Raw genomic sequence first — 16,304 nt, 5'->3', positions numbered from 1 at the left:
TCGAGGCCTGAGAACCCTTCCTTGGTCCCGACCACAATACAAACAAGTGGTCAGAAACTCGAAATTCATTAGTGACCTCCAGATAGCGAAGAAGAACACGGTGACCCGATTCCCCCGCTGGGAAGGCCGGAAGCTCGACCGTCTGATTCAGAAGGAAAGATGAGACGACCTTGGGTAGAAAGGAGGGCACTGTGTGTAGCGAAACCCTGGAGTCTGTGAACCGGAGATAGGGTTCTCTGCAGGAGAACGCTTGCAGTTCCGAGATGCGGCGAGCGGAACTTATGGCCACCAGGAAGACAGTCTTGAGCGTGATATCCTTAATGGTGGCGTTTCGTTGGGGCTCGAAGGGGGGTCCCGCCAGAGACCCGAGTACCAAGTTAAGACTCCAGGAAGGGAACGGATCCCTGACCGGAGGCTGTAAATGTTTCGGCCCTTTAAGGAAACAGGCGATATCCGGCTGTCCCAATAGAGAAGAATGTGCAGCGTACTGAAGAAACGAGCCCAGGGCAGCAACCTGAACTCTCAAAGAATTGTAGGTGAGCTCTTTATCCAAACCGTCTTGAAGGAACGCCAGAATCTGAGAGACGGAGGCCCTTGAGGTATGGGTATCATGCGCTGTGCACCAAGCCTCAAAGACCTTCCAGACCCGCACATAGGTAGTCGACGTCGAGGTTTTCCGTGCCTTGAGGAGAGTTAAGACTACTGCATCAGGGTATCCCTTGCAGCGGAGGCGGCGCCGTTCAAAAGCCAGGCCAAGACAGAAGCATTCTGCCTGGTCGAAAAATACCGACCCCTGATGAAGCAGTCGCGGAAGATGGCCCAACTGTATCGGGCCGTCCACTGCCAGAAGGAGCAGATCTGCGAACCAAGGACGCCGTGGCCACTCAGGGGCCACCAGAATGACGGGCCCCCGATGAAGTTCTATTCTCCGAAGGACCTTGCCCACTAGAGGCCAGGGGCGAAACACAGAGTAGAACATGGGCCGGCCAGGGGAGCACTAGGGCGTCCACTCCTTCCGCACTGCGCTCTCGCTGGCAGTTGAAGAACAGAGTTGCTTTGGTGTTGAGGGACGTCGTCATGAGGTCCAGACATGGCGTCCCCCAGCGATGGCGAAGTAGATGCCTCCTTGGCGATTGATATATGCTACGGTCATAGCATTGTCCGATAGAACCCTCACCGCCCGATTCCGCAGCAAGGGTAAGAAGTGCATGAGGGCCAGATGCACCGCCCTTGTTTCCAGGCGATTTATCGGCCAAGCCGCTTGTTCCTTCATCCACTGCCCCTGTGCTGAACTCCGATGGCATACTGCCCCCCAGCTGGACAGGCTGGCATCGGTGGTGACCACCACCCAGTTCGGTGTCTCTAGAGATACACCTTGGGCCAGATGACGCGGCTCCAGCCACCAGTCCTGGCTGTCCTAGACAGACAGAGGGAGCGGAAGCACTAGCTGGTAATCCTGAGAGACTGGTTTCCAGCGAGAGAGAAGGGACGCTTGCAGGGGACGGAAGTGTGCGAAGGCCCATGGGACAAGATCGATCGTGGAGGCCATGGAACCCAGGACCTGCAGATAGTCCCAGGACGTGGGATCCGGTAACACAGAAAAATGCTGTACTTGTTCCCGGAGTGATTGGGCCTTGTCCGGGCGTAGAAAGACCTTGCCCTGAAGCGTGTCGAAGTGCGCTCCCAAAAATTCCAAGTGTTCAGAAGGGGTGAGAGAGCTCTTGGCAAAATTCACCACCAAGCCCAGGGACCGGAGAAGGTGAACCACCCTGGAGACCGCCGACTGGCCCTGTGAGAAGGACTTCGCCCGGATGAGCCAGTCGTCCAGGTAGGGATGAACTAGAATCCCCTCCCGTCTCAGAGCAGCCGCAACCACCACCATGATCTTCGTGAATGTCCGTGGGGCGGTCGCTAGACCGAAGGGGAGGGCTTGGAACTGATAGTGTCGGTTCAAGATCTTGAAGCGGAGAAACCTGTGATGTGCCTTCAGAATGGGGATGTGGAGATAAGCCTCCGTCAGATCGAGGGAGGCAAGGAATTCCCCTTGATGTACCGCCGCAATCACGGAATGCAGGGTCTCCATGCAGTAACGAAGGACCCTTAGGGACTTGTTGATCTCCTTCAGATCCAGAATTGGGCGGAAGGAACCGTGTCTGAACATATCGAATTCAAAATTATTATGACTGAATTTAAACTTCTCAATGCAGATACCCCTCATTGGTCGAATGCACTGCTCCGGATTTATAAACCTACTAGAGGGCTTAGATCATCTTGAATTGAATTTGTTAATGTCCTCTCCGTGCGACAAGCACGTTTATTTTTCACAAGAGAGACGTCTTTTTCAATTGTTGCTCCATCTTTATGGAATCTCACCCCATTTGAATTACGTTCTCTGGATAATGTAAAAAAGTTTAAAAGGCTGTTGAAAGATTTTTTTACTCCATCGTGCCTTTAGTATTTTTTGAAAAGTGCAATAACTTTATCAAGTTCAGAAGCTCTTTGTAAGGTTTGATGTATTAACTTAGTTCCAATCCTGTAACATCTAGATTTAGTTTTGTCCCAAGGAATGATGTATGGTATATTTCCATCCCTGTAACATCTTGATGGAATTTATTTGAACATGCGTGAATGGTATGGTTTCTATGAAATCTAATGATTTTGTTAATGACAGTTGTTTGTCAGTGAAATTTTTTTTTACTTTTTTTTTTTTTATTATGTATGTTTTTTGTAAATCGCCCAGACCTTGTTTGTGTAGGCGTTTAATAAATTTTAATAAGATGAAATGAAAATAATAATATTATGTCTTCAGACTCATACCGCTTTATGATCAGCAATAGATCCTTGATTCAAACAGCAAAGAACCAGTGTCTGGTTTCATTTTTCACCTCTTCTCTGCAAAATCCTTCAAGCTTTCTTCCTCCTAGGAAGAGAACTACTTTTGAATATTTTTCCTCTATTCTGGAAAAATCTCTCTTTTGGTTTTAGAGTCTAGGTAGGTCAGGTCTAGTGTCACCAATTATTATACCTTCTTATTTGGGAACTCTCCAAGCTTCTTGTGCTTTGGTGACTTTACTACTGACTCCACCCACCGTGAACAATAACCCAAAGAGGAACAACCAGGTTGCATGTTATGTCCGAGCTTAAGAAACTTTTACATGCTCCAGAGTTCCGTACTGTACTACAAGCCTCGATATTTCCAATTAGTGACTACTGTAACAATCTTTATGTTGGCCTACCACACTTAACACTAATACCCCTACAGCTTTTACTAAACTCTTCAGCTTGTTTAATCAATGGTTTGAGACGATTTGATCATATTATCCCGGTTTTGATTGAGTTACACTGGCTCTCAATTTGAGAGAGAATTAAATATAAAATTGTCATGACTATTTTTAAACTGCTTACTGACCAATCCTGTCCATGCTATCTTGAAATGTTATCATCCCTCAAGAAATTTATGTTCTTCCCTGCAGGGCTTATTAGATGTTCCATCCCCTAAAATTGCATGCTAACATATCACCCAAGAATGCTCTTTTTCAATTGCCAGCCCATCCCTCTGGAATTCTCTACCAATGGAGTTAAGTCAGTGTCAGTTGGTTAAAAGTTTTAGAGAGCGTTTAAAGCCCTTTTTGTTTAAGGCAGCCTATTTTTAATGTATTATGATTTTTATTTTTATCTATTAATTTTAATTTGTTTTTATCAGATTATTTTTTTAATAAAATTTTATTGTGCTTCTATTTTATATTATTTTAGTTCTTTTGCTATTTTTATTATATGTTTTATGTATGTATCCTTGTTCATTGTCTAGACATATTTTTAGTGTTAGGCGATTCATAAATTTTAATAAATGTAAATGTAACCATTTGTATCTTATGTTCTCTTTTCTAAAAAGTTGTTGCTTCTTTTACATCTCTTACTTTCTGTAAAGTGATGTGAGATATATCACTGAAGATTTCTATTTTATTAGCTTCCCAGTTTATATGTCCCTGGGATCTTGAGATGGACAAAATATTTTCTTTTCAGGCAAAATCATGGAAATGATCTCTCAAGGTAAATTACTCCTCTGAGGTCCTAGGACTCTGTAAGCTCAATCAATGTTTATTTTTATTTGTATTTCAGAAGCCATATTCTCTCTCGAAGCATGCAGAACTACTTGGGTTATTTTGTGAACAGGTATGAATTTCACCTAGGCTGGAGAACTGTGATTCCTGGGCCAGGACTCGGTTCCCCAGACTTATTGGGGTTCAGGATGCTACACTAGCAGTATTCACTGCCTTTGGGAGAGATGGGTTCAGTCATCACACTACAGCAACACCAAAGTTGCTAGACTCAGGGCCCATGGATGCATGACGTCCAGCCAAAGACTAATCACTGCAATGACTTGGCTGAAAGCAGGATGGGAGGAAATATAAAATAGTGTAATGCTCAGGTATTTGTGAATAAAAGTTCAAAGTGCTGGCTTCCAGCCTCGGTTTTAAATGAGCTGGGTTTAAAAATAAAATAAAATTTAGCTCTACACAGACTTATCTTCTCTCTCGAGATTCAAAAAAGGCAAAGCCCTGGTTTATACTGACTTTCTGTTCCCAGGGCACAAGAGGAAGATCCTAAGAAATTCACCCTGCTTTTCAGTGAATTTATTAACAAGACAGATAATAAAGGCCTGCCCTGACTGCTCTCTCCTGCTGGGGCTGAGTTAAGCTGCCTGGCTTTCTCTTTCCAGGGCGGGGGATCTCCTGGCCTGAAAGTGATTTTCTCTATCCTGTGCTATCATGACTCACCAAGTTTATAGCATGCTGCTGCATAGATCTTTCTTTGCCTTCTTTGCCATTTTACATTGTTTCATTTAAAAAAAAAAAAAATTGCTTTCTATTGTGAAGGAGGAGTAATGCTCCCTTCAAAGGGTGCTTAGGTGTGTGCACATTTTTTTTCGTGAGCAACAATTTGAGTGCCAGTATTAGCGTTGCATTTCTGTATATAGCACAAAGAAAAATTTATGTGAGCAACCGTGTAAAACCTGTGAGCAATGCTCGGAAATGTCTGAGCAAATTGCTTACACGCTCAGTTTAGAGGGAGCTATGGAGAGGAGTCAATGGCTCCAACTATGGATGTTCTGCCGGTTTACCTTGTTTCTTCACAATTGTTTTCCAGAGTGCCAGCAAAAGGAAAGGGAAAGTCAAAGCCCATCCCTCGGAGGCTCTGATTCCTCCCTTTGACCAGCAGAAGATCAATAGTTTTGTGGCCCGGGAACATAAGAACATAAGAAGGTGCCATACTGGGTCAGACCAAGGGTCCATCGAGCCCAGCATCCTGTTTCCAACAGAGGCCAATCCAGGCCATAAGAACCTGGCAAGTACCCAAAAACTAAGTCTATTCCATGTTACTGTTGGTAGTAATAGCAGTGGCTATTTTCTAAGTCAACTTAATTAATAGCAGGTAATGGACTTCTCCTCCAAGAACTTATCCAATCCTTTTTTAAACACAGCTATACTAACTGCACTAACCACATCCTCTGGCAACAAATTCCAGAGTTTAATTGTGCGTTGAGTAAAAAAGAACTTTCTCCGATTAGTTTTAAATGTGCCCCATGCTAACTTCATGGAGTGCCCCCTAGTCTTTCTATTATCCAAAAGAGTAAATAACCGATTCACATCTACCCGTTCTAGACCGCTCATGATTTTAAACACCTCTATCATATCCCCCCTCAGCTGTCTCTTCTCCAAGCTGAAAGTCCTAACCTCTTTAGTCTTTCCTCATAATAATGTAGCAGAGGACTCGAAAATTCTTGTTGCTAACTCTGGTGGAGGAGAGCGAGACGAGCTGGATGATGAGGCATTTTCGAGTCCCCTAGATCAAAGACTATCACCATAGAAGAGGTGCGTGCTGGGCTAGGCAAAGTGGCATCGACTGATAATGACAGCACTATGGACAGACAAAGGAGCCAAGGTTCAGTGCTCCCCTCAATCTATGGAATTAGTGGTGGCAGAAGGGAGACTTGATTCAGATCCCGGGGACCGAAGAATGGGTGGAGATGGGGCAGGTGATGGAGGGAAGAGCTCTGATGATTCAAAGCTCTGAGGAGAGCCAGCAGGTCAATCTGCCCTATAGGGATGTGAATCGGTACCGGACTCGTTTCCGGTACCAATTTCGGGTAAAATTGTTCAGTTATTTCCCTCTTTCTAGATCCAAGTTAATTCTCCCTGTTTTATTGTAACTTTCTCACATCCATACTATTGTTTATGGTGTTTAAACTTTGAATAGTGTTTACTTTGTTACTCTCTGCCTTACCCACATTGTTAATTGTAAACCGGGTTGATGTGATTATTATCATGAAAGTCGGTATAAACAAAATAATAAATAAATTAAATAAATAAATAAATAAAAACCACAGGAAATCTTCATTCTCCCGCGATTCTTACCCGTTTTAATTGGCTGTGTCGTGCTGAAAAAACACAAAAACACCCCGACCCTTTAAATTTAATCCTTTTGCATCCCCCACCCTCCCGACTGTTTCGCATCCCCCCCCCCAAATTTTTAAGGTACCTGGTGGTCCAGCGGGGGTTCCGGGAGCGATGTCTAGTGCTCCTTACCATGTGACAGGGGCCAGCCAATGGCACGGATACCCTGTCACATGCTAAGGGCAAAGGGCCCTTGGCGCCATTTTGATTAGTAGCAGCCAACGGCCCGAGCGCGGGAGATCGCTCCCAGGACCCCTGCTGGACCACCAGGTACTTAAAAAAAAATTTTGGGGGGGGTTTCGGGAGGGTGGGGGATGCGAAAGGATTAAATTTAAAGGGTCGGGGTGGGTTTGGGGTTTATTTTTAAGTGCCCTTTCTTCCCGCCCCCCCCCCCCCAAAATGATAAGATAACACCACAAAATATTTCGTGGGGTTTTACTATCGAGTTCGGGGGCCCCCCGAATTCTGACGAGTTTCAAAATATCTTCCGATATTTTCATCAGAAAAACGATTCACATCCCTATTAAATATGATAACACCTGAGCCTGGTGAATCTCGTGCTCTGTTACTCAAGTCTCTGATGATTATTTTGGATTCCCTGTGCACTGTCCTGGTTAAACTATGCTTCTATTGCAAAATGTTTTTAAGAAACTAGTTCATCTTTTTAAGAAACAAGATCATCTTCTGAAGAACAGTTGGGAAGGATTGCAGTTTTGGAATAGGATATTAAAGAGATTAAAACTATGAATGCCACAATAATCCAGGATAAGGGTATTATACATTGGAAACTGGAACATCCAGAAAATCAAGTTATTCATTTAAATCTTCATCTGTCAGAGTTTCCCAAAAGTCTTAGGGATGACACCTTGGGGAATTTTATTTTTTTTTAAAGAACCTAGTTGAGGTTTTGCACATCAGCCCTGCCAATAATAGCTATTTTTTCCCAACTGGTAGGCATTAAAAGGAAAGAGCAAGATGCAGCTCAACTATCTGTGATAGCCTTGATCTAACACCTGTTTAAAATGTTAGCTCTTCCAGACTTGACTTCTCTGGTCTCCCTTATTTTTGAGAAATATCTAAGCAGGATCACTCAGCTTTATTTCTGCAATGTTACTGTATTATTTTGGAGGCAGAGAGTCTGGATTTATCCATACTTGGCAAAAGTTACCCATGAGAGGAAGAGACTGTTTCCGGCAATGCGTCAGGAGACTCAGGCTCTTGGGGGCTTCTTTTATTTTGCATTATCCTTGTAAATGCTTGGTTAGATATAATGGTATTGGTTGTTTTCTGTGATCAATTGAGGCTCTTCTTGGATGACAAAAAATTTTCTACTTCTACTCCAATGATAACTAGGGTTGTCATCTAGTTGAGATTAAAATATTCAAGTTATACTATGCTTAAAGTCTATTTTCTTCGAGGAAGAACAAAATGGCATCGTAACGAACACGCTGATTTGAACTTCCAGCTTGGTGGGACCTCTCACAGTGTGAAAGGCATGTTTGATCTCTATGAGGGTGAAAAAAATAACATAAAACCCAAACTACCTGAAAAAAAAAAAAAGAAAAAGAAAAGAGCAGGAGGAGTAGGAGTAGTAGTAGTAGTAGTAGACCCAATAAAATTACCAGCCATGCCTCAGCACTGTTATGTTTCCTCTTACATAAGGATTTTGCTCCAATGACTTCTATTTTTTACTAATAAGCAGGACCAGAAGCCCAGGGGGGTCCAACTTGATCCTAACCTCCTTATGGAAGCCCACAATCCTAAAGTAGTGAAAGCCTCCTTTATATACCTCCGCCAGATCCGGAAACTATACTACTTCAATCAGCACAACCTTGCATCATCATCCACGTAATAATCACTAATCATTTAGATTATTGTACCTCTCTTCTGAACGGTATCTCCCAGATCTGCTTGAAATGACTATAACTTGTGCAAAACACAGCATCCAGAATTCTGGTAGGGGCCAAACCATCAGACCACACATCACCCATCTTCTAGGACTACATTGGCTACTCACTGAAATCAGGATTAAAATCAAAACCCTCTGCTTGTCTTCAAATGTGTGAACCACAGGCCCTGGAATATCTCCATACACCCTGGCTAGAGAGCTCCAATCCTCATAAAGGCCGTTCTCTCTCCTCCCCCAAGCCTAACTTCTGCCAAACTGTACTGTACAAAGTGCACATTTCAGCTGCTATGTTCCCAAAATCTGAAATGAGGTTCCTTTACCCCATCTGCCAGGAACCAAACGACCTCACTTTCTTGAAAAAAAGTCAAGGCATGGCTATTCAGCCAGGCCTTACCCTAGCTGGATATTAGGAATATCCAAGTTTTTCTCCACACTTGGCACTCAGTGTTAACTACACTGCTGTATAATTCTTAATTTCTGTAATCTGCTTGAGAACCTAGCAAAGAACGGAATATCAAATGTTTGTAAATAAATAATAAATAACTAAACTAAATAAATAAATAGTGGAAGGTTTTGCTATTGCCTCTTTCTGTATCCTGCATGCCATGCAAAAAAGCACACATGTAGCACTCTCCTCGGGACAGGCTGTACTCACATTTGGAGTCAGGTGGCATTCTACGCCACAGATTCTCTTCCACACTGGGAGTGCACTACATCATCCTAACACAGTAGATGCCAGCAGAAAGATACCAACAGTCCCCATCCAGTCTGCCCAGTTGAAATTCTTCCTCTCCAGTTTCTTACAACTTTGGATAGGGGGAGCATATAAATTCCCCGTACTTGAACCCAACACCAGCTTCCCATCCCCAACTCCCCTCGCCACCGTGCCTTATTCCTGACCACTCAGTTCTGTTCCTACACTGTCCACTATATCTGTCCCAAGCATGTTTAAAACTCTATTACAGTGCTGGCCTCCACCATCTCCACTGGAAGGCTGTCTTCCTCTTCGGTTCTTACAAGTGTTGCTACTTAATCCAGCACGCAGGCCCTCTCTCCTGTTTTGCCAATACGTTTTTGTAACAATTCAAGCACCTACCAAACCTCAGAGATTAACTGGTGCATCTGGCTTCTGCAGTTCTAAGTACCTGGGTATACTTGGCAAGGATATCTTGAGGCCACATGCTGGGGGTGAGAGCAGAGAAAGGACCCCCCGGAGAAGGGGTATAACTTCCTGTAGAAGAAGAGAAAAAGAATTAGATCATCCTATCAAAGAAAGGCACAGCAGGAGTAGTAGTTAGAACAGGTGTCCCCAGGTGCCCTCAACCCTGTCAGATTTTTGGGATTCCCACACTGAATATGCATGAGATCTATTTGCATACAATGAAGGCAGTACATGCAGATCGATGTCAAGCATACTCATTGTGCAGATCCGGAAAACCCAAATGGGTTGCGGCTCTCGAGGATCGCGTTTGGGGACCCCTGAGTTAGAACAAGACCCCAGATATCCAGAGAGAAACAGATCTGTGTCAGCAACTCAAAATCCAGCGGTGACTTCCACACAGAGCGAAACACCTCATCACACTGCTCACCTGACATTTTCTGGGACTGCGCAGGAAGGCTCACGGTCGGAGTCTGTCTTTCTCAATGCCACTCTGCAAACACAAGAAAATTTCATGAGAACAAAGCACGTGTGGTCCCAGGACACATCCGGCATGCAGTAACTTGCTCTTGGGATTACAGTGTAAGGCTTTTAGACAGTGCACAGAATGGGTACTGAAACTACTCTGTTTATGAACATAAGAATTGCCATACTGGGTCAGACAGAGGGTCCATCTAGCCCAGTATCCTGTTTCCAACAATGGCCAATCCAGATCACAACTACCTGTTAGGATAGTTCTCATGCTGCTAGTGCCCAGGGATAAGCAGTTGTTTTCACCAAGTCTATCTGATTAATAGTTTATGGACTTTTCCTCCAGGAACTTGTCCAAACCTTTTTTAAACCCAGCAACGTTAACTGCCTTACCACATCCTCCAGCAATTAATTCTTCTGGCGTTAAGTAAAAATTTTCTCCGATTTGTTTTAAATGTGCTACTTACTAACTTCAAGGTGTATCCCCTAGATTTTATATTTTTGAAAGAGTAGACAATTCACATTTACCCTTTCTATTCCACTCATGATTTTACAGACCTCTATCATATCCCCCCTCATCCGTCTCTTCTCCAAGCTGAAAAGCCCTAGCCTTTCCTAATAAGAAAGCCATTCCATCCCCTTTATCATTTTAGTCGCACTTCTGTGAATCATTTCTAGTTCAGCTGCAGTGATCAGAATTGCACAATACTCCAGGTGCAGTCTCACCATGGAACAATACAGAGGTATTATGACATTCTCCATTTTATTCTCCTTTCCTAATAATTCCCAACATTCTCTTTCCTTTTTTGATTGCCACCTCACACTGAGCCGAGGATTTCAATGTACTGTCCACGACGTTGCTTAGATCCTTTTCCTGAGTAGTAACCCCTAATATGGAATCTAACATGTAACTAGAGTTTGGACTACTTTTCCCCAATGTGCATCACTGCATTTGTCCACATTACATTTCACCTGCCGTTTAGTTGCCCAGTCTCCCAGCCTCACGAGGTCCTCCAGCATTTTCTCATAATCCGCTTGTGATTTAACAACTTGGAATAATTTTGTGTGGTCTGCAAATCTGTTAACCTCAGTCATCATTCCTTTTTCCAGATCATTTATAAATATATTAAAAGGCATCAGTCCCAGTACAGATCCCTGGGGCACATCACTGTTTACCTTCCTCCTTTGAGAAAACTGACCATTAAATCAAATGCTATGTTTCCTTTTAACAAGGCTTAATTTACAACAGGGTATTGCCTCCTATCCCATGACTTTTTCTTTGTCTCAAGAGCCTCTCATGAGGGACTTTGTCAAATGCTTTCTGATAATCCAGCCAGGATGTGCAGGGAAATCCTTTAATGCTCACTCCCTTAAGAGCTACTGTTTGGAGAAACCATGTGTAGTTAAAATAACAAAACTCTGATGCAGAGGAGTTGCTACTTCTTGTTACACCACTGAACACTGTAATTACACAATTTGCTGCCATACAAAGAGCTGAGATGCTGCAGACACCACACAACAAATCCCTGGAGTAATTAGACAGGAGGAATGGGCTAGCTGACAAGGAAAGATTCTTGTACCTTTACAATGCTGGGGAATAAGTTATAGAACTAGGAGAGGAAGAACTTCTCATAAACCATGCTTATTTCTTTATGCAAGATTGGAGCTTTTAAATAAAACATAATAAAACATCAGTACTACTTTAACTGCTCTATCCCCTGGCCTTAATGCTTATTCTTAAGTCTTCTTTCTTTGTTTTTTGGGGGTTTTTTTCAAATAATTATCAGACATCATGCATAATATGTCCAATTACACAAAGTTAGAACTACCAATGTATACATACACAAATTGGTTTCCAGCCCCTTCTTGAGATATTATCCATCTCTACCAGAGTACCACATTAAAACATCACAAATCACGTGCACAAATAATTCCAATACTTTCCCCAAATTTGATCATATTTATCCAAGTTCCCCCAAAGTGAATTAGTAATCTTTTCAATGAGAGCAATTTCAGTTAGCAATGACTGCCATTTAAATATGTTAGGAATCCCTACAATGATTAATCGGGGTCATATCCCTGCCTCCCAAATTTACATTTACATCTCACCAATAACCTTAATAATCTCAAACAAGGTGTTGACGAAATCTTAGACTGACTTATCAACTGAATCCCAAAAAGATGGCACCAAAGGAAACGACCACCACATTTTCTTTCTGTTCTCAATCTATTGTATTTTGTATATTTTTAAATTAAAAAAAGATGCACACTTCCTGTTTAAAAAAAACAAAAAAAAACTTTCCTTCCTCAAGTCCTCCCTGGAGCTGTTGTGTGTTGTTTTTCTGCTTTCCATGTGACACTGATGAGAAACAGCACCAAATTCACCTTAGGCCAAAATCAAATTAGGATTCAGGAAGGCGGGGTTAGTTTATTAATAAATTATACACAGGATCAGCTACTTTTCAAGTCTGCATGTTATCTCCTCACTTATGGAACTTGTGAGCTCTTTTTTTTTTATGTATTTTAACTTCAATAATCAGATTTAAACATGGAAATTCACAATGATGGGAGCAGCTAAAGAGGAGGAGGAGAAGCGTTGGGAATGAAACAACGAGAAATGAAAACAGAAATCTTTACGATTTGATTGATTTTGCCATCAAATGAACAATCTAAAAACATGCTTGTTTTTTCTAGTGCTACTGTTCAAAACTCATCCTTGCACAATGCTCTCATTCTTGCAAATTGCCACGTATAAAGGAAGCAGCAATGCACAGCACCTCGAGGATTGGGAGCCTTAGAGCCTGGATTAGTGTATTACTGGAAGAGTGAGGATATTAAACACTCACCTACTGTCCCTGTAACTGGTAATTCAAATTGTTAGATATCTGGCAAACACCCAGGCATTGTGCTGAACACAGTCACATTCACGAGAGTGGGAGGTGGCACGCAGAGAATATGACCTATGGCTCCTGCCACCAAATGTGAAGGTTTACAACTTTATTCTATGACCAGAAGACAGCCATTAACTATTTTGTTATCGGAAACCTATGCTGCTAAGTCATATCTGAAGGATGGCAGAGGGAAAGCTTGAAGCTCTTGTATTCAGAGGCCACTTGCTCAGTGATCAAGAAAAGGTCCACTTTTGTTTCACAAGGATTGCTGCATGAGCCAAGACCCCTTCTCTTGTTCAGAAGGTCACATTCCACCTTCAAGGTCACTCACTGTGTGACCTGGACTTAATCTCCTCTCTGTTCAGTCTCACCTTTTGATTTCTTTAATCCATCACCTCCCCTTCTCCTGATGTGCTGCGATATGTATGCTCATAAGCAATCGTGCCTCAGTTACACCCCAGAAGTGGCAGCTTGGGCACCGCTTACATCTATTTTGAACTCTTCTGATAAATCCATGAACAGGCTGGAAACTATGAAATCGGCCTCTACAGAGTGGATTTGATACAGCAATATGTAGCACTGCCTGAGGGTTACTTTGAGGGTAAACTTTCCATTTGCCATGAAGAGGGCATGCACTGAAGAGGGGCCAGGGTGGATGCTGCCTGTGTTGTCTATTGTGGCTCAACCATGCACTTCTATAGGCCTCAAGTAATGCAGAATATTTCTTATGCTATAAAAGACATCACCTCTGAAAGGATTACAAAGTATAACTTACAAACATATGTTCCATGTAAACCGCCATCCCGGCGATAGTTATCTCTGTTATCTGTGAACCGGAGTGATATGTATATTATACAGGAACTTCCGGTATATAAAAACCAAAAATAAATAAATAAATAAATTTCTAGCTGCTTTATTTATTTTATTTTTTTTAAGAGAAAAAAAAAGGTTAGAGTCGCACATCCCCTTCCCCAACCAGCCTCACTGTTCTATAGCTGACCAGACTTCTCAGGATTATAAAGCACCAATCTAACTCCCTAATCTGTGGCAGGCTTCCCAGTGCTGTGCTGCATCAACTCTCAGTCCTGCGCTTGCAATAAAGGAGCATTGTACACTGTCTAAGTTAGGAGCTACACAACTGTCTGCAAAGACATCGCACGCTATAGGGAGCAGCTCAATTCCAACTTGTATGTGCCTGGAAGTGAGTCTGTGCTGTACAGGAACTGCTCCAGAAGCTGTAAATCCAATGGGAAAGAATTCCCGAGGATCAGCCTCTGAAAAAGGAAAATGCACTTGCCAGCTAATCTCCACCTCACGCTTGATTAACAGACAATGTTCTTGCAGCTTCCTTTACTCCCTTAACAGCTGTGCTCTGTTGCAGAACTATGAGGCAATATGAGGTGTTTTTAGCAACTATACACTTTCAAATGAAAGCTGTCTGTGCCAGGTAGATGTCTCAGTGGCCATGCTGCACACTGCCATGCAGGATAAGTGTGTTCGGTTGCCAGGTCAGTCTCCTGCAACTCATGCCAACCAGAGCTGGGATAAGAGGGAGATGGTTGTGCTGCAGGCAATAATCATAGTTCCTGGCAGCCATTGTAAAACAGTGACACCTAGTGGCTTGAGAACTTATGCTCGGTTTCAGAGGGAACTGGAGTCTTATACCAGAGAATTATTAGCAAAATAGCTGTCTTACGGGCCAATTCAGTAAAGTCCGCAGGAGAGCGATTCAGTATGCTAATTAGGCCCGGCGGTAAAACCAGGTAAAAGGAGGCGCTAGGGACACTAGCGCGTCCCTAGCGCCTCCTTTTGGACCAGAGCGGCGGCTGTCAGGAGGTTTGACAGCCGATGCTCAATTTTGCCGGCGTCAGTTCTCGAGCCCGCTGACAGCCACGGGCTCAGAAACCGGACGCCAGCAAAATTGAGCGTCCGGTTTTCGACCCAACAGCCGCGGGCCAACTTCAAATTTTTTTTTTTACTTTTGAAAAGTTTCGGGACCTCCAACTTAATATCGCCATGATATTAAGTCAGAGGGTGCACAGAAAAGCAGTTTTTACTGCTTTTCTGTGCACTTTCCCAGCGCCCGAAGAAATTAGCGCCTACCTTTGGGTAGGCACTAATTTCTGAAAGCAAAATATGCGGTTTGGCTGCACATTTTGTTTTTTAAATCACGCGGGAATACCTAATAGGGCCATCAACATGCATTTGCATGTTGTGGGCGCTATCAGGTTTGAGGGATTGGATGCACGTTTTCGGCCCCTTACTGAATAAGGGGTAAGGGAAAAAGCGCGTCCAATGGCGGGTTAACAGTGCACTCAGTCGGAGTGCACTGCACTGTACTGTATCGGCCCGTTAGATAGAAGAGGGTACAGGGAATAAAAAAGGGGAAACCCCCCTGGGTAATTGTGAATGATGCCACATGACACTGTAACCTTAGTATTATATACCCTAACAGGGCCGATGTAATAAGGTGCGCTGAAGCTGCCGCGGGTTTGTATGCATGTTTTTCCACGAAAAGCCCTATACAGTGATGTAATAAAGGTTTTGTGTGCGGGGAAAAAAGCACGTACAAGCACGCTTACAGACCCGCGGTTTTTCCTGTGCGAATGCATGCTAACGGCATGCAAAGGAGGCAATTAGATAATCATAGGCAATGCAGGGAGCCAAGTTAATGCTAGTGCGGGTTTTTTTTACCACCACGGTCAGGGCACAAGTTAAGTGTCAGAGCCATCTCGGGGGGGGGGGGGGGGGGGGGGGGACGGGACACTTTGTTGACATCCAAGCATCCTGAAAATCACCCAGCTGAGCGCCTATCCTGGCGTCCTCGTGGTGAGCTCAGCTAGGCCAGCTTAGGTAGGTGCTTCCCTAAGCACATTTCTCGATGTCTGAGTGGCCAGATTTGCGACCAGCTGAGCACCTGTCTCGCTGCTATGCCAGTGTGAATTAGCATCCATGAAAATATTTGCCAAGTTTTCTACACAACAGTTATTTGAAATATTAAAAATACTTTCCAGGGTCAGACTTTCACTTAATAGGGAGACCCATTTGCTCGCTCGCTTGTATGCGCATATTATCAGCATGGGTTTTGAGCGCAGATGCGGCCACTTATTACATAGGTCCTCACCATGTTTAGGTATGCGCATTTTTCCGTATGTGTGTGGATTTCAGCGCACAAATCATTTGCATCCCACGGAAGCAGCATCTTCAGCCGCACGCAATGATCAAAACCCACGCTCATAAACGAGCGCCTGTTTTGCCGCAGGTCATATTACATCGGCTCCACTGAAAATGACCTAACCCCTTTGTGGACCGAAGACTCTTTTAATGGCATAAATACCAGGCCCATGCTGCACTTTATCCCCTTCCTACCTCCCCCCACCACATATGGAAAGTTATCTTGATGCCAAACAGACAAAGAT

At 43.5% G+C, this 16,304-nt stretch overlaps 1 protein-coding gene across 3 annotated transcripts in view; it reads right to left on the bottom strand.

Annotated features, from left to right (window-relative positions):
* The window catches only part of SGSM3 (small G protein signaling modulator 3), a 201,299-nt gene that overhangs the window by 144,131 nt on the left and 40,864 nt on the right, over positions 1-16,304 (bottom strand). For all 3 annotated transcript variants that reach the window (XM_029590233.1, XM_029590235.1, XM_029590234.1), the window contains 2 exons: positions 9,954-10,016; positions 9,510-9,595 (listed from right to left, as the gene is read on the bottom strand). In XM_029590233.1, the coding sequence (XP_029446093.1) occupies positions 9,510-9,595; positions 9,954-9,960 (93 nt within the window). In that variant the 5' untranslated portion in view covers positions 9,961-10,016. The remainder of the gene's footprint in view (positions 1-9,509; positions 9,596-9,953; positions 10,017-16,304) is intronic.

The sequence above is a fragment of the Rhinatrema bivittatum genome, chromosome 2, assembly GCF_901001135.1.
Source record: "Rhinatrema bivittatum chromosome 2, aRhiBiv1.1, whole genome shotgun sequence".
NCBI lineage: Eukaryota > Metazoa > Chordata > Amphibia > Gymnophiona > Rhinatrematidae > Rhinatrema > Rhinatrema bivittatum.
The sequence above is the reverse complement of the archived record's forward strand: the minus strand, read 5'-3'. Positions and strand labels throughout refer to the sequence as shown.